The sequence below is a fragment of the Pelobates fuscus genome, chromosome 7, assembly GCF_036172605.1.
Source record: "Pelobates fuscus isolate aPelFus1 chromosome 7, aPelFus1.pri, whole genome shotgun sequence".
Taxonomy (NCBI): Eukaryota; Metazoa; Chordata; class Amphibia; order Anura; family Pelobatidae; genus Pelobates; species Pelobates fuscus.
This window is the reverse complement of record NC_086323.1, coordinates 88,291,484-88,310,401: the sequence shown is the minus strand read 5'-3', so window position 1 is coordinate 88,310,401 and position 18,918 is coordinate 88,291,484. Positions and strand designations below refer to the sequence as shown.

At 41.3% G+C, this 18,918-nt stretch overlaps 1 protein-coding gene across 1 annotated transcript in view; it reads right to left on the bottom strand.

Moving 5' to 3' along the window:
• The window catches only part of LOC134568710 (calcium-activated chloride channel regulator 1-like), an 83,263-nt gene that overhangs the window by 13,141 nt on the left and 51,204 nt on the right, over positions 1–18,918 (bottom strand). The window contains exons 11-13 of the mRNA XM_063427362.1: positions 11,032–11,302; positions 8,866–9,030; positions 4,450–4,680 (exon numbers count right to left, since the gene is read on the bottom strand). Of these exons, the coding sequence (XP_063283432.1) occupies positions 4,450–4,680; positions 8,866–9,030; positions 11,032–11,302 (667 nt within the window). The remainder of the gene's footprint in view (positions 1–4,449; positions 4,681–8,865; positions 9,031–11,031; positions 11,303–18,918) is intronic.

The following is an 18,918-nucleotide window of genomic DNA, read 5'->3' as shown; positions in this document are numbered from 1 at the left end:
TTTGACTGTTCAAAAACCCCCACAAAGGCCTACCATTTGTAAAAGTAGACACTCCACGGTATCTCATAAGGTGCATATTGTGCCTTAACATGCCCCCATTTTTTTACCATTACATGCCAAAGTATGTGGTAAAAAATAATTTTGTGCATTTTTTACATACGGATTGCATTTTTGCTGGGCATTTTGTATATTTCATATGTGCCACTAAGTTCAAACCCCCCAAATTATGCTCAGCTAAGTCTTCTGAGTAAAAGGACACCCCCATTGTATGTCTATGGCACTATTTCGTGAAGCTACAGTGCCATACAGGAGACCTGTCCTTTTCAGTATTCACAGTAGAATTTTGAGAGACGGATTTAATGAGCCTATGCTTCCATTTGGGGTATTATAACAGCTTGACTGTTCAAAAACCCCCACAAAGGCCTACCATTTGTAAAAGTAGACACTCCAGGGTATCTCATAAGGTGCATATTGTGCCTTAACATGCCCCCATTTTTTTACCATTACATGCCAAAGTATGTGGTAAAAAATAATTGTGTGCATTTTTTACATACGGATTGCATTTTTGCTGGGCATTTTGTATATTTCATATGTGCCACTAAGTTTCAACCCCCCAAATTATGCTCAGCTAAGTCTTCTGAGTAAAAGGACACCCCCATTGTATGTCTATGGCACTATTTCGTGAAGCTACAGTGCCATACAGGAGACCTGTCCTTTTCAGTATTCACAGTAGAATTTTGAGAGACGGATTTAATGAGCCTATGCTTCCATTTGGGGTATTATAACAGTTTGACTGTTCAAAAAAAAAACCACAAAGGCCTACCATTTGTAAAAGTAGACACTCCAGGGTATATCATAAGGTGCATATTGTGCCTTAGCATGCCCCCATTTATTCACCAATATATGCCAAAGTATGTGGTAAAAAATAATTTTGTGCATTTTTTGACATACGGATTGCATTTTTGCTGGGCATTTTGTATATTTCATATGTGCCACTAAGTTCAAAACCTTCAAATTATGCTCAGCTAAGTCTTCTGAGTAAAAAGACATCCCCAATGAATGTCTTTGGCACTATTTTGTGAAGCTACAGTGGCATATTGGAGACCAAGCCATATCAGTTTTTACAGAACTTTGAATTTTGACGCTGGACCTATGTGCAATTTCCAAGCATCTTCGTAAGTTTTAAATTCAAACTACCCCACAAAGGCCTACCATTTCTTAAAGTAGACACCCCAGGGTATTTCAAAAGGCATATTTTGAACCTTAGCGTGGGATAATTTTTCCGCTAGCTTGTACCAGGTGTAGTGGTAATAAGCGTTTTTTCTGCCTTTTTGACACACAAAGTGAGTTTGCACAGTATATTTTGCAAACCTTATGTGTACCACCACTCTATAATACTTTATATGTTGCTCAGCTATGTCGGCTGAGTTCAAAAATACCCCCGTATGTACCTTTGCCAGGTATATGTGGACATCGGAGGGGCACATTTGGGAAACAGCCATTCCATTTTTTTTCAAACTTTACATTTTTACGCTGTGCCCATGTCCCATTTTAGAGTATTTTACCAGGCTATATAATCCAAATACTCCATAAAGCCATACCATTTCTTAAAGAAGACATCCCAGGGTATTTCAAAAGGCATATTTTGAAAATTAGTGTGGGATAATTTTTCCGCTAGCTTGTACCAGGTGTAGTGGTAATAAGCGTTTTTTCTGCCTTTTTGACACACAAAGTGAGTTTGCACAGTATATTTTGCAAACATTTTGTGTACCACCACTCTATAATACTTTATATGTTGCTCAGCTATGTCGGCTGAGTACAAAAATACCCCCGTATGTACCTTTGCCAGGTATATGTGGACATCGGAGGGGCACATTTGGGACACAGCCATTCCATTTTTTTCAAACTTTAAATTTTTACGCTGTGCCCATGTCCCATTTTAGAGTATTTTACCAGGCTATATAATCCAAATACCCCATAAAGCCATACCATTTCTTAAAGAAGACATCCCAGGGTATTTCAAAAGGCATATTTTGAACCTTAGCGTGGGATCATTTTTCCGCTAGCTTGTACCAGGTGTAGTGGTAATGAGCGTTATTAAATGTATTTTTTTACTTTTTAAAACTTTTTTTACTTTTTAAAACTATTTTTTAAACTTTTGTTTTGCTTATTAATTTTTTTAAAGTTTCCTAAACTTTCGTAAAACTTTTTTTTACAGATTTAACATTTTTCTAAGCTTTTTCTTTTACCGTTAACCCCTAACTAGCAGTAAGCAGCACTAACAGTAAATTCCCCATTTTCCCATAACTCCCACCCACCCCAGCTAGCAAAATATTGAATTATACAATATTTAAATTAGTTAATTAAATTAATTTACCCCCTGAGGGTTAAAAAATAAATAAAAGTTAATCGTCAGGGGTTAAAAAAAAATTAGATCACAGTATAATACTGTGATCTGTATTTTGATCACTGTAGGCAGTGATAGACTGGCAGGCAATGGGTTAATTTTTATTTGGACTGGGTAAAGGGTTTATTTTTTTTTTATTTTTTACTTAAACGTTATTAAAACTTTTTTTTTACTTAATTTTTTAACTTTTTAAAGCTTATTTTAAAACTTTTTTTTAACGTTAACCCCTAGTTAGCCTAACACTAAATCCCCCAATTCCCCACTAACTTCCACCCTCCCCAGCTAGCTAAATTTATAATTTTAAAATATTTAAATTAATTAATAAAATAAATTTAACCCCTGAGAGTTAAAAAAAAAAAAGAATTAACCCTCAGGGGTTAAAAAAAAAATCAGATCATATTAAAATGTAATCCCTGCCAATTGATCACTGTAGTCAGTGATCAATTGGCAGGGAAGGGGTTAATTTTTTATTAATATGGGTAAAGGGGGGGTGGGATTTTAATTTAACTTTTTTTTTTAACAGCAGGGGGCAGGATCACTGAAGATCCGTCTCCCTGCACTTCACACTGAACCCGGAAGTGCAGGGAGGCGGAGGTGAGTATAGAGAGCACATGTGCCCGCTCTGGCATGCTGTCAGAGCGGGCACATGTACTCTGACAGCCCGATCCGGTGCTCCCGGTCTGCCTCTAATGCAGAGGCAGACCGGAGCACCATTAACCCCACGATCGCCGCGATTGCGGCGATCTGGGGTTAATTTTACCGCGTGACGGACGAGGTCCGTCACCCGTCGTTAAGGGCATCCCCAGGATGACGGACCTCGTCCGTCACCCGTCGTGAAGGGGTTAAATGTTATCTTGTCAATGCGGTCTACAATATATGGGCTGCACTACTAGACAGTTAAATACAAATATGGAAGAGCCGTTTGCAGTACTAAAAAAAGTTTTAAAGAACATCACAAATATCTCTACATTTCCGGAATGTGCATCAAGAAGGCCATAAGCAGCTAATCTTTATTGGATGGGAAAGAGTCTAAAATATTTGAGAGGGTAAGATTTACACAGACAATTAGCTCAGAAAGGGATGAGATGTTTTTAAATTTTTTTATGAAATTTTTTTTTTTTTATGAATTATACCAATTTATTTTTCTTTCCTTTTTGAACATTCAGGTATATTTAGGATTAACAAAGATGAAGCTATGTAAAATATGCACCACATATATACTCTTATAGGAAAGACAGAATTTGTTTTGGGGAAAAATGTGTTTTTGAAATTGAAAAAAAAATGTTTAGAGAAAAATAAATAAATAAGCTCCCTTTCATTAGATATAGCTTGTAATTAATTAATGGAGTTACTTAACCCCTTAAGGACCAAACTTCTTCAATAAAAGGGAATCATGACATGTCACACATGCCATGTGTCCTTAAGGGGTTAAAGTGTGATACTCCTTTAAGTAATTGTGTATATGTCAATTATCTTAAAAATATATATATATTTAACATAGTGGGTATATATTGCCCTGCAAAATTGAGTTTTAAACTATAACAGTGGCTATATTTATCATATTACATATTTTTATGTGTATATATAATTTGGTAAGAGGTTCATAATGAATCAGAAACAGAAAAGAAAATTCCTGAAATACTTCTATATAACGTAACAAGAGTAATACAGAACACAGAAATGTTAGAAGGACAGATTCTGGAGCTGCTTTAACCCCTTAAGGACACATGACATGTCATGATTCCCTTTTATTCCAGAAGTTTGGTCCTTAAGGGGTTAAGAGCATGTTTAGTGAGTTTACTTCATTGTGAGCTGGCAATAATTTTATGTATACGTTTTTTTATTTTATAAGTATTTCCAGTGCACTATGATGCAGGTCCAGCAGCTGAAATTCAGCCACAATTCTGAAACTAGTATTGCAAAATCCAGACAATGTTAAATAGTATGAATAATGTCTGCATTTTACAGTCCAAGTTGCACTTTAGTAAATTGACCCACATCTTATGTTAAAATTTTTTGGACATAGTAATGCATTAATGTACCATTCCCTTTGTCCAGATCATCACCAGTTGCTGTCCAGGTCAATGTAATCATTTGGTCTTCTATATTTGCCTCCAAATCCGTTATTTTTTCAGGTTTATAAACATCAGGCTGGCTACTGGAGGGTGCACTTTCTAAAATAAAAGAGCCACCAGAAGATGTCCTGCTGAAAGCTCCTAGACTAAGATCTTCATCTTTAACTTCTGGTCTTGTAGGATTCATGTGGATCGTACCTAAAAGACAGCTTTCAATTACATTTATTGAAAATTGTGACTTGCATGTCAGTCTCACGGTATTATAAGAAACTTGTGAAAAATGTAAATGCTAACTTTTTTAAATTAAGAATAAAGCTAAATGATTGAACAATGTGACTTAAGTTGAGTAAGCTTTGTGTAAAAACTTGAGAGGCGCATTGGGTGTCCCTCACGATCACTGGGCCATTCAATAGAGATCTCTGATGAGGTGCACAGTCAGATGCCTCTACGCTTTGCCAGCACACCCAAGCTCTGGACAATTTGACTGTTTCCTTCAGGGCTGTGCTGAGCTGGGAGGACGTGGTCATGCTTTATTTCCTCCCAGCAAACGAAGCTCAATGCAGAGAAAAGAGGTAGACAGAGGAGATAGCTCTAGCTAGCTCCCATTACCCCACAGACATCTCTTTGCAACCCCAACCATACCTCATTGGAACCAAGGAAAGTCCCACAATTTATGGAAGCATGAGGGTGTCTAAAGTGTACTGTCATGTTTTTTTGTATGTATATTTGTGTGTGTATTTCAGTGTGTGTAACCTTGTGTGGATCTACCTTTTGGTCACCCATGCTTTGGGGGTGGGGGGACACAAGAAACTTCCCACAACAGAGCCCTCTCTTTATTAGTTATGCTATAATATGCATGGGAATCTATTCAGAGCCTTTCTTGAAATTGTCTCTCTAGGAGAAATCCTAATGGTAAATTGGATACAGATTGTTTGGGTGTTATTCCTCCCTCAAACAGAACATGACAATATTTATAGAAATGGTATTAAACACAGGTTTTGTGTGTAGCATGTAAATATATAGTAGAAATTAAATTACACATGTAGTTTCAAGTGATTCACTTTCTGACTTTACCCATGTGGGCTAGCAGGCAAATTAGGTTATACTCTGCACTGAAGAATTGAATTTGTATTTCAGACTGTATGGAGGTGTTAGACATACATTCAAATTGCAATATATTATAATATACATTGAACACTATTCTAGAAGTACTGAATATTAATTTGTAATTTCAACCAGAGAGGTGGCTTCCCTCAACATACTTAGTGAAATAGAATTACAATGTAATCTTGGGTGGCTAAAAGGGAAGGGAATAGTTACTTGTGTCCTTATAGCAGCCTTTTTTTATATTCATAGTTTTAATTTATTTTTTAACAAATAGAACTGACAGACTCATCAGATTTGTCGAGCAGTTTTCTACATATACAAAGAAACAAGAGAAAGAAACGAGAGTTCTCAGGGTCATATAAAGAAGGAAGAATGTTGTCAGCATACATATTAGGTTTATTTTCCAGATCTCCTATTTTGATACCCTTAATAACAACATTGTTCCTAATTCTTGCTGCAAAAGGTTCAAGTGTTAAAATATATAACATTGGTGCCAGCGGGCAGCCTTGTCGTGTGACATTCCCTATTTTGAACCATTCTGATCTTATTCCTTATCCAGTTACTCTGGCGCTTGGATTAGTGTATAAGGCCATGACAGAGCCAATAAAGACCTCACCAAATCCAAAGCTTTGAAGAACTTCCTCCAGAAAGGTCCAATTGACTCTGTCAAAAGCCTTCTCTGCGTCACGTGATATAAATCGAGATGGTATTTTAGTAGAACTAACATAATCCAATAAATTTATTATTTTCCTTTTATTATCATTCGATTGTCGATCTTTAACAAATCCAACCTGATATTTTTGTATAAGAGTTGGACATACATTTTTTAAATGTACAGCAAGCATAGCAGAGTATATCTTTGTACCTGTATTAATCAGGGAAATAGGTCTGTAATTTGATAATTTTACCGCCTCTTTAAAATAGGAAGAATAAATGCATGAAGCATATCAGGTGGAAGAGAACTAGCTTCTCTGACCTCGTTAAATTTCCCAGTCAAATATGGACCTAGAGTGTCCATCATTTTTTTTATAAAATTCTGCTCGGAATCCATCAGGTCCGGATGCCTTGTTAGGCTTTTGTACTCTGATTGCATTCATAATTTCTTCAAATTCAATAGGAGCATCCATATAAGTAGACTACACTTTTTAGATAATCAGTTTAAATTAGAACCTAATAGATATTTTCTCATTTGTGCCCTATCTTTTAACTGGTCTGAGATATTATATCTTGTGTGGCTATAAAACAATGACTATTTATATTTGCAGTTCTATAAAATATATTGTTCTCTACTGCAACATAGTGTGATTTAGCTACACTATGCATTTAATATTAATGCATTATATTATCACTTTGTGATATACTCCTTACCACAATGGACAGATAACATACACTATTATCTTATAGATACAGCAACTGAAGACACCAGTAATAAAATATACACTGATATTCAAGCAGTGAATACTGCATATGTTTCTTACAAGTAATTAAAGTCTATCTACTGTACTTCGCCTACAGTGAATACAACTCTTCGATAGCTAAACTCCTAGACTGAGATAATTAGGTCACGATAACAGACTCAAACTAATCCAGTATTATTACTGCATAAAGCCTACGTAATTAATGTATTAGTTACCTTACGCTTACATTATGGATATCCGAAATATTAATATAGTTACAAAAAAATGAAAAAAAAATGTTTGCAGCAGAGGTCTTGAAATTTGACTAATCATGATGCAGCACAACAACAGAACTATTTTTTTCTAATAATCTCCTCCTTCCAACATCACACTACATAGTATACCATAGACTTATATAGTTCTACAATATTTATTATGTGTTGTTATTAAATCATAAAATATTTGCACCGACAAGCTAGTTTATAATTGGGTGATAATGACGGCCAGACCCTTTAAATTCATTCGATATATAGAACATTCAAACAGTGTTCCATTAATTATGTAACTCAATTGGTGACAAAGCAAAATGAGGCCTTTAGTGGATTTCACTGGTTGCAATTTCTTTCAAAAAATCTAGAGACTGGTGCATGTGGAATTACTATTTAGGAATGTGTGAGAACAATTCATTAAACAAACAATTCTGATAATAAATAAGAAAATTAATAAACAGTGGCCTTGTTTTGTTGTATATAATATTTTATCTTTAGTTTTAATTTTATTTGGGATTGGTAAAATGGTAACGATGTGCAATTATGCTAAGTTCAAAAGCTATGGTGAATAGATTCCCCCTATCATTGATTCACTGCACACAGTGGCTTATTATTGCAATGATTTGCAAAATCATTGCAGCTATAAAATTGTTTCTCCCCAAAGATGAAAACGAAGAAATTTAGCTTGTCCAACCTCTATTCAAACTGTGCATGCAACAAACATGCACAATTCATCTCTCCTCCTTCCTCTGGAGTGTTCCTGAGAAAGCATGTGCACATGTCCCAGGACATTACTACCTATAGTGCTTTTTATAAAAATGTAAAAGTGACTGTGAATAGGCTTCAGCAACTACAGTATGACCGCCGTCATCTTATTGAGCAGCTCTGCGCATCCTTTGTTATGTGTAGAACTGTGAGTGGAGGCTGAACTACATGTCCCTTAACCCCTACAGGACATGTTTTTTATAGGATAAGAACAATGCACATAGATCAGAGTGATTGGTGAAACCACTTCCTGGTATAGAAAGAGGTCTCTCGCTCTTTGCAGCAGAAACTTGTTGAGCAATTTTTGGAACTTTATTGGTGAATGTTTTTTTTGTTTTTTTTTATGTGTTATCTGTATAATAAATTAAAAAGGGGAGGGATTCGTTACGTGTGACCTTATAGCAGCCTTTTAAGTTTAATTTACTCAATATTTTACTCAGAGGAAACGGCTTATTATTCTCAAGCATATACAACTTCCACACTGATTTTTTCTAGTATAAGAAACATTAAAATGATGCTCTAATGAGACTGAAGCCGAGAGTTAATATAATGAAAACCCAGAGTCAGCATGCACATCATGTGTATGTGGAACTTTATAATGCGTAATCTTACAATTTGTGTTTTATTGCACTGGGATCATGAAAGCATTGGATGTCTAGGTGGGGGTATTGTATTAAAGTAGAGTGTGGAAAGACTAATTGAAGTTCTGTTGAATCTTGCTCTGGGTTAAAGTCTCACATTTGTAATACTTTAGTCTAGAAAATATACCAAAATCTTAAATCAAATGCAGGTATATACCGTACATTATTCAACACATGAATCAAGAAATGGCAACAATGTCTTACCATTTTCTATATAACCTGGAACATAAAGAGCACGATTCTTTGGCACAACCAACCGACTTTTATTCTCATCACTTTCAACGCGCACTTTTAAGCTGTATCTGCCTTTATCTGTGAAATCTGTAAAATACCTTGAGTAGACACCATCGTTTTTCACAATGTCAGCACCTACAATTGGATCAGTCATTTTGAAGTTAGATTGAAAGAATGAAAAGATTCAGTAATTTCTCAGTAAAAGGCACATATATGAGAGCCTGAGAAGTGGACCAGAAAAATCTCATACCATGGTATAAACAAATATTGCTTACTATTCAGCATTTCACCAGTTTATAAATCCACAATCATTTATTTTGAGCTATCGCTGCAGAAATACATCTTTTTTTTTTCTTCCAATTTGTAGCTCATAAAAATGCTAAGGTGGTATTTTGTAGAATGTAGATAATAAAAAAGATACCAGCTGGCACCAACTCAAACCTTGGGCAGTGTCCTCTGTATCCTCAAGAGCAGTGCTGCAGGAACAGTTTTAGAGGGTGTAAATCTTATTGCTGTCCATCTGCCCCTAACAGCCTCTCACTTAGGCAATGCCGTGCAAGAGGAGCAGGGGATGCACACTGTATAACTACTCCTATAGCTCTACTTAATCTGACTGGTCTACAGAAAATTTAGGAGGGCAAGTAATTTACAAATAAACCTTCAAACCCCAGCACTCAAAATCTAAGCATAAAAATGAAATCCTTTACCTTAATGTTTAAGTCATCTGTTAATATGCTCAGCACTAAACACCTTATTTAATCCAACTGCCATTACTCCCTCTCTGACCTTAAACCCCCTCTAGCCTATCCTTTTCTAACATCATCTTTAACCCTGTATGCAGTTACACAGTTGCATATGCTCACTATACTCACAGAATCAAACAATAAACTACAAGCAGAGCAGAAATATACGCACATATATACATTTATACATATGCAGTTGTCCAGTGTGAATATACCGTATATATGACTTGGCATAAGTGTTCAAGATAAATTGATATACAGAAAGCATAGGGTCTACTTTTTCTTCATTTTCTCTGTAATCTGACCTCTCCTTCACTTTCTTTCCTGACATTGACTTCACTCTGATAGAGGATATATGTTACATGACTGCATTGAGGACAGACCATCCCTTTCCATGGATAGTATGCTCACAAACTCTGGGAACCACAGGAAACCTGTAGGGGTAAACCTGCCTAAAACATTTCAGTAATAAAGATAGTAGCAAGTTTTGGGCATAAGCCTTTGTACTATACATATAGAAAATAGTACTCATGAACAAAAGCTGAGGTCCTAGGCATCAGATATATTGTAGCAACATACCAGTAGGAAGACTTTTCGCGTATACAAAATGATATATTCACTGATCAGCCACAACATTAAAACCGGTCAGAGGTGAAGTCAGAGTGCCCATGGTGACCCCTATCCACCACCATAAGCACCTTCAATTTCGAGGAGAGTGTCAGAATCATTAAGTGATTGAGTCACGTTTTCAATTAGATCAGATGGATTCCTGGGTGCATGTGCATCGTTTATCTGGAATGATGAGAGATGGCAGCAGGATGTACTATGGGAAGAAGGTAGGCCGGTGGAGGCAATGTTATGCTCTGGGAAATGGTCTGTTTCGAAACCTTGGGTCATGGCATTCATGAGGATGTTACCTTGACATGTACTACCTACCAAGATAGTTACACCTTCATGGCAATGGTGTTACTTGATGGTATTTGACTCTTTCAGTAGGATAACCATGCCACTGCAAAAATTATTCAGAAATGGTTTGAGGATTATTAGTTCAAGGTGGAGGCATCGGCCTCCAAATTCCCCAGAACTTAATGTAAGAGACCATGAGTGGGATGTGCTGGAACAACAAATCCACCTTACAACTTGTAATAATCTGCTGCTAATGTTTTAGTGTCAGATACCACGACACAGTTCAGAAGTTTTGTGGAGTCCTTGCCTCAATGCATCAAAGCTGTTTTGGTTGATCAGTGTATATATATATATAAACACACACAGGATCAAAGGTTAACATGCTTATTTCTATTATTTTGGTGCATTATTGTGTTTATATAGATAATTCCATTTCCACAGACATTATCACAGACAGGACTGGTATTAATATTGTTAAAAATTGTACCTGCTCCATTGTCAAGAAGTTCTACAGTTGAAACTCTTCCAGTTGCTGATTCAATAATTGCTGTGACCTTTGCTCCTTTCACAGGCATTAATCCCTGACTTACTGATGCATAGATAATCATTGGATTAGGGGGGTTGTTTGTGTCCTTATCCATGTGGGCATTTACAGTGATTGGAGGAATGTTTATATTGGCCGCTTTGGAGTTCACAGTTATACCTATGGCTTCAGCTCTTGTCTGCCTATTACAGAGATTATATATCCAAGGTCCTCTCTGAAAAAAATATATATATTAGTTACTAGGATTGCATGTTTGATTTTGTCCAAATTGCAATGCACACAAATTTTGAGCAATCAACAAATCGTCCAAAATCATTAATTCCAAATCTCCATACGACAGAATCACAAAGCAAACCAAACCAGCAATGAACAAGCTATTTTGTATGATTCATGAATTGGAGTCTATTCACGTGTAGCCAGAAAATGGGAGAAGCAATGGAGAAGAAGCTGCATTCTTCCAGTTACTTTGACTTCAGCTATTGAGGGAGACAGATCTGTAAACAGTAATTGATCAGTTTTCTATTTACCTGTGTGGGAGTGGGAGATTGTCATTAATCCTAGCGTGAGACTGATAAGGTGGTTGTTAGCTTACCATGGTGCCTAGCCGCTGCCAGCGCAGCTTAAACCAACTTTGAGTGGGAGATAGATGCCCTGTGTAATTGATCCTAGTGTGAGACTAGTGAGGTTTTCAAGTTACTGCTACTGTTAAGTACGGTTCATTTTAAGAAAGAAGGATGTAACTCCACATACCCTTACATAATAGATGGTGAGCATATCTTGATCGTAAGGAAAGAGTAATATATTATACGTGAACTATATAAAATTGGATATCTATGACCAGAAGTGCAAATTAAGAGAATCGAGTACCCCTGTGAAGATTATGGACAACAAGTCACAGTATAAAATACATGTGCAATTAGTTTCAGCCTGAATTTAAATTTGTCCGAATTTCGGCGATTTGGACATTCGGATGCTTCCGAATGTTTGAATTGCTGAATTTCAGAAGTTCAGAACTGAACCGAAGTGCCGAATGGCCGAATTCCCGAATTTCGGAAGTGCCGAACCCAACCGAATTGCCAAAGTGCCCCTTTTTGGAAGTGCCAAAGTGCTTCATATTTCTGAAAAGTGTCAAAACAGGAGCAGGAGGGAAAATTAAGGGAATGATGACAGGAATCTAACCCTAGCCCTACCCATAACCCTACCCCTTTCCCTAACCCTAACCCAACCCCTAGGTTTAGGTTAGGGTTAGGGGTAGGGTTAGGTGTAGGGTTAGCTGCAGCCGTTGGGAGATCACTATGGTTCTAACCTGAAATACCTGAGTATAAAGAGTCCTGAGAATTGATAAATACACTTGGAGGCTGAAAACTGACGGATAAATAAGACAATGTTGGCCTGGAAGGTAGCTTAGGATAGCATTAAGACAGATAAGTATGAACATAGTGAGGGAAAAGTCAATAAAACCAACGTATGTATTGTAAAAATAACTGAGGTTTTTAATAACTAGCGAACCAGAAGGGTAATAATACTGAAGAAAACTAAATTAGTATAAGTAACTAGAATCAGTACCAGCAAGTACATATAGGATATACAGCATATACATGAATCCTAAAATGTGAACAAATAAATGTAGCAGTTTTGTAGACAAGCTAAAAGTGTATTGGAAGAATAATTAACACAATAGACCCCTAAGAGGAACAACTAAACCAATGTAAACCCTAATTCAGCAGATGGGCCCTTTGAGGGGCAAACGCCCTGCAGATATATTAAAGAACATTAAATGAGCTGAACGTGGCTAGTACAGTCTTATAGGAACTAACAAAAGTCATATTACAACAGAAATGGAATTCAAAGGGCTGAATGGGCGCAAACTAAATAACCCATGACAGTCCCCCCGCACTACAAGTGTTCAGTTGGCGGGGGAGACTTGTATTAAATATAGTTCGAGCAAACCCGCGAACCGCAAGGAAAGACGCGAATGCTAACCAACAAAATGGTGTAAAAGGGAGCCGATACCTGCATTTTGAGGCTCGAATGTAGTGACGAACAGTGAAATAAGACAGAGGTTAACCATAAATCATAAATGCTAACCCCATGTATATGCCCAAGTTTGGGCCTGACATAAATTTAGACAGTCTGTAGCAACACCTAGCAACATCATTACTAAACAATGTAACATAAAGAAACATTAAACTGTAGGGTGATTTCCTGAATTGCATATGATAAAAGTCGAAATTGCCTAATGAGGGCCAAATACAGTAAGCAGAAAGAGACAAAGTAAGGCAGCACAGTGCTGCTATGTATAATTAAAATAGGCTGAATTTGCATTAGTAGTTAGTTAGGTAAAAGGAATACTTGCGTAGGCCGCACAAGGCCAAGACCAGCTTGTTTGGAGTTTAGGCAGTTTGTGTTGATGACCTTTGAACCTTATGTAGATGGTTCTGTACGGAACCAGGCAGCAATCATGACCTGAATTAGAATGGTCCAGGTAGCAGGGGGGAGATGGTTTTTATAGGCCATACTCCTTCCACAAATACAGGACTTTGGCCTTAAAACATATGTGTTTGATACAGTATTTTTGTGATAACTCACTGATATTTGCTGTTTTTAGGTTCCAATTGTGACTTGCCAGTGCCAGTACCACTTACACCAACTTTGAGTGAGAGATAACCTGGATCATTGATCTTAAAAGTAGTATTTAAATCACAAGCCAATGCTGCCTATTGGTCTAACTGCAATTTTGCTACATTTAGGTATGACAAACTCAGAGCAATGAAAAAAGGAAGGGACGGGGGGGCGTGGCTTGGCGCCGGATGAGAATGGCCGCCTAACTCTCCCGCTCCGTTCCAGGCTGCAAATAAGCACCGCTAAACAGAGCAAACCGGCACCCATGGGACGCACAAAGCGAGCCCAAATGACCCCCTCCACACCGCGGACACAAGGGAACAACCCGCACCCCTCGATCAGGGGTTACCTGCACACTCCGGGTGTCTTCCTCACGCAGGATGAGGCCTCCAACATGGCACCGGCCTCACCGAGCTCCACGCTGTCGGAAGAAAGCCCCGCCACTGGCAACAGCATGCCTGACCCGCCTGCGCCGGACTGGTACGGCCTTTTTGCATCCCTACCAAAAAAATAGGACTTTCACTCTCTGCTGGAAGAGGTAAAAAGCACGCTGCGAACTGAGATCTCAGCCCTAGGCACCTCCCTCACAGCACTAGACTCCAGGGTGCAAGCCCTGGAAGCACAAGGCCCTGACTTACACTGCCCCGCGGTCACGACCACAAAGGAACACGCCAAACAGATCCAAGATTTACGCCTCCAGGTAGAGGACCTGGACAACCGCAGCCGCAGACACAACATAAGGGTAAGGGGCTGTAGGGAAACAGACACCCCAGAAGACACAAGGGCCATCCTGATACCTCTATTTAACCGTATCCTGGGCCGGCCTAGGGAAGCACGCATCCCCATAGACAGAGCACACAGAGCACTGAGGCCTAAACCACCCCAGGCGCCCCACCCAGGGGCATAATCTGTCACATCCCAGACTTCCAAATTAAGGAGGATATCATGCGAAAAGCCCGGGTGGAAAGGTCCTGGAGACACGAAGGGCAGACGATTGAACTGTACAATGACCTCTCCCACCTCACCCTACAGGCTCGAAGAGCACTGCGACCCATAACCGCTGCCATGCAGGAGGCCCAAATCCGCTACCGCTGGCAATTCCCATTTGCCCTCACGGCCCGCCGAGGCACCACTAAAGCTACAATCCGGACACCTCAGGATGTCCAGACGTTCCAGGAGGCCCTGGACCTCCCACGAACCCCCATCTTCGCCTGGACCAACTGCCCAGTCAACGAACGTGCCACAGGCAGACCACACAGCCGCGACATCCATAGGGACCGAACACCGACTTTGCTCCTCTCCATCAAGCGGAACCGGAGGAATAGAGAGGGCGCTGCCCTTCAACCTCCCCAAATCGACCAGCACCTACCTTGAACCTGTGACCCGAAAGACCCGACCCGCCTGAGACACAACGGTAGAAACTCCTCATCCCTACCCTACTCTACTGGTGCCAACGCTGGCACACACTACCCCTGCAAGCCGTCACCCTTAATTGCTACCGCACATACACCTGTACAGTGGGGGCATAAGGAATGGGTACCCTCCCTGACCCCCTCCTCTCTTCTTTTACTACTGGGGGAGACAGGCTGAAACAAAGACAGTGAAGCGGCCCCAGTCGAACTGTTTTTTTACCTTTTTTCTATTTTTTTTCTCTCTTCCTCCCCACCTGCTGACTGTCTAATCACCACTCGCTCACCAAGGGACTGAGCGCAACGGCAACATGCCCGGAAAACAACCGAAGACCATCACAGAGGATTATTCAGCTCCCAACGGGCAAACATGCTCCACCACTATAAAAGCTAACTAGCCCACCGAACGTCTAAGTCATATTCGCTACCTCCCACATAAACCGCCGACACAGGTCTGGATTCGCCTCCCCACGGCGGGCCTGAGAACTGACCCTTACCGAACATGTTCCACCACCCCTCTTTCTTGGGGCCCCCCCATCCGCAAACCATAAAGACTGCACATCGTGATACCGCACCTGAACGAAAACGATGGGGGAGAGGACCTAAAGCGCAAGTACACCCCGGGGGACCACAACCCCCCTCAGGCATAACACCACATGACAGCACACACAGTGCCAACACTCACACACCATCTCCTGAGACACACTCACCATCGCACCTACACGACGACATACCACACACCACACACTGGTGACAAACTAAAATTGTGGGGAACAGGGACACATACACTGGGCTCCAATATGATTGCAATGTTAACTCTGGGTTCCAACTGAACTGCAGCTACTTGTCTATACTCCTATAAACGGACTGTAAATGCTAAACCAATTCAAATAGGAGATATGTGATACGTGATATGGGATATATGATATGTGACATGCGCTATATATTATGTGTTATGGGATATGTGTTATGTGATATGCGAGAAGTACTCGCCCCAAGACATAGAGACTGCCAGCCACCAGAGAGCACTAAACACAACCCACAGGGAAACTAAGATGACAAAGCCTAAACAAGACAGGTTGAACAATCAACCTGCCGCCAGGACTTAGGAATCTGCACCCAAGACGAGCACCCTAGTTGAACTGACCTACTCACGTATACACCCTAACGTACTCCCCGACTAACCATGCGAAACTGGCGCCCCGCAAGGACACCTACCACCACTGGATACTCACTGACTTACGCATAATTTTTTTTTTTCTCTTTAAAAAATGTTTTGGATGTTACAAATGTTCTCTTTGTTGAAGTTCCATACAATGTTTATACCTTGCATGTTGTTCTCCCTTAAACCCCCTAAGATGCTCTCACCACGCATACCTCATGATACGACCCACGAGGGGGCAAACACGGAAGCCCGCACACACGTATCATAGACCGCTCCCACGGCCCCACCCTACATGGGTGCCACAACCCTTTAAGCACCAAAACTAGGTAGCAGCTAGGTTCGGAAGTGGACCAACTAAGACACACCGTCCAACAAGAAGTCACTAGAGGGCGACCCACCCTCCCCCTGGCGCCACCAATCCCACGGGTTTACTGCCAGCAACCTGTGAGGTGGACACTGGGGACAACGTCCCTAGACTCCCACCTACCAGCGGCACACTACCCCTAACTACCGTCGCCCCGGCGACCCGACAACACCCATAGGTGTTACTCCACTCCGCTCACTTCTTGGACATCTGACCCCCCTTCTCCCTCCACAACCCCCCCCTACTTCCCTACCCTCCTAGAACCCAGATACCTCCACCTGCCTATACCTCCCCCCGCCTCCCCTACCCCACCAACTGCTTCGGCCCGGACATAGCTCAACAAAATGAGCTCGCCCCCCCCCCCGCTCTCCGCGCCCCTGGTAGGGGCAGACACGACAAGACTGGCCTCAATCTCTACACGATCAACGCGAGGGGCCTCAACTCCCCACATAAACGGGCCAGAGCGCTTCGAGAGATCAAGGCGTTGGGAGTGTCGATCGCCTTCTTCCAGGAAACCCACTTCCATGCAACCCAGGCCCCAAAGTTCTCCAACAAACATTACCCCATTGGCTACTTCGCGCACAACCCCTTGACTAAATCCAAGGGAGTGGCCATACTATTTTCAGCAGATATCCAATTCCACCTGGAAGCGGAAGAAAAGAACACGGAAGGCAGATACCTCTTCCTCAAAGGGGTAATAGGCGACTCCAAAATCACACTCGCAAACCTGTATCTCCCGAATAAAGGCCAAAAAACGTTCCTGGCCGCTGCCCTGAGGACTCTGGAAACATTCGAAGAAGGTACCGTCATACTCGGAGGGGACTTCAACGCCCCCTTGGACCCTAGAATGGATACATCGAAAGGCACGTCTACGATACCAGACCATGTCCTTAGGGGCATGAGGACTCTCCTCTCGACCCACCAACTCGCAGACTCCTGGCGCATCCTCCACCATGCAGATAGGGACTATACCTATTATTCGACACCACACAGATCCTACTCGAGACTGGATTACTTTTTCACCCAACACAGGCACCTAGACACACTGATAGCGGCCCGCATAATGCCCATGACTTGGTCAGACCACGCACCGGTGATCCTCACCATCGAACATCCCAAACCCTTCAGATCGCAATGGACGTGGAAGTTAAATGAATCCCTCCTAGAGGACCCGCTTATTCAGACAGAAATACGAAACGCCCTGGAACACTTCTTCCTCACCAATACGCCACCTGAATCCACACAACCCACCATCTGGGAAGCACATAAGTGTGTCATTAGAGGGATCCTTATCAAACATGGCACCCGCCTGAAACAATCTCGCGCACAAGAAATCACACACCTTGTCACCCAAATAGCCCAGCTGGAAGCTGTACACAAACATACCCTCCACGATGACGCCCACAAACAACTCCTGGAGGCCAGAGCGAAACTCAACTCATGCCTCCAATCCAAGATTCAATTCCAGTTCCAACTCACAAAGAAAACATTCTACGAATTTGGAAACAAAAGCGGCAAACTGCTCGCAAGGGCACTGAGGACGCAGATGCTCAAGAGTCACGTACAAAAGATCCTCGCGGCGGGGACACCCCTGCTCACACCAAAAGCCATAGCCGAAGGTTTCCGACAATACTACTCCTCCCTATACGGCATACCTCCGAACATCTCACGCGCGAACACTACAGAGGAGACCTTCACAGCACGCCAGAAAGCATATATCGCGCAACACCTGACCTCCAAGCTCACGCCTCAGGCCAAAGCCACACTGGAGGAAGACATCACGAGTGAAGAAATACGCTTAGCCATCAAACTGGCTAAGCAAGGGAAGAGCCCTGGACCAGATGGATACACGGCGAAATACTACAAGCTGTTTGCGGATGTCCTCACTCCCCATATGCTCACCCTATATAACTCCATCCAAAACAGAAGCTCCCTGGACCCCAACACACTCCTAGCCCATGTCGTGGTAATACCGAAGGAAGGAAAGGACCCGTCCTCCTGCACTAGCTACCGTCCGATATCCCTACTAAACGCTGACCTTAAGCTATTTGCCAAGATCCTGGCCCTGCGCATCCAACCCTTATTACCGGACCTCATCCACCCTGACCAGGTGGGATTTGTTGAGGGATGAGAAGCCAGAGACAACACCATCAAGGCACTCAATCTGATCCACGCAGCAAGGAGAGGTTCATCGCCCACCCTGCTAGTCTCAACGGACGCGGAAAAAGCGTTTGACAGGGTGGACTGGTCCTTCCTGATGACCACACTTG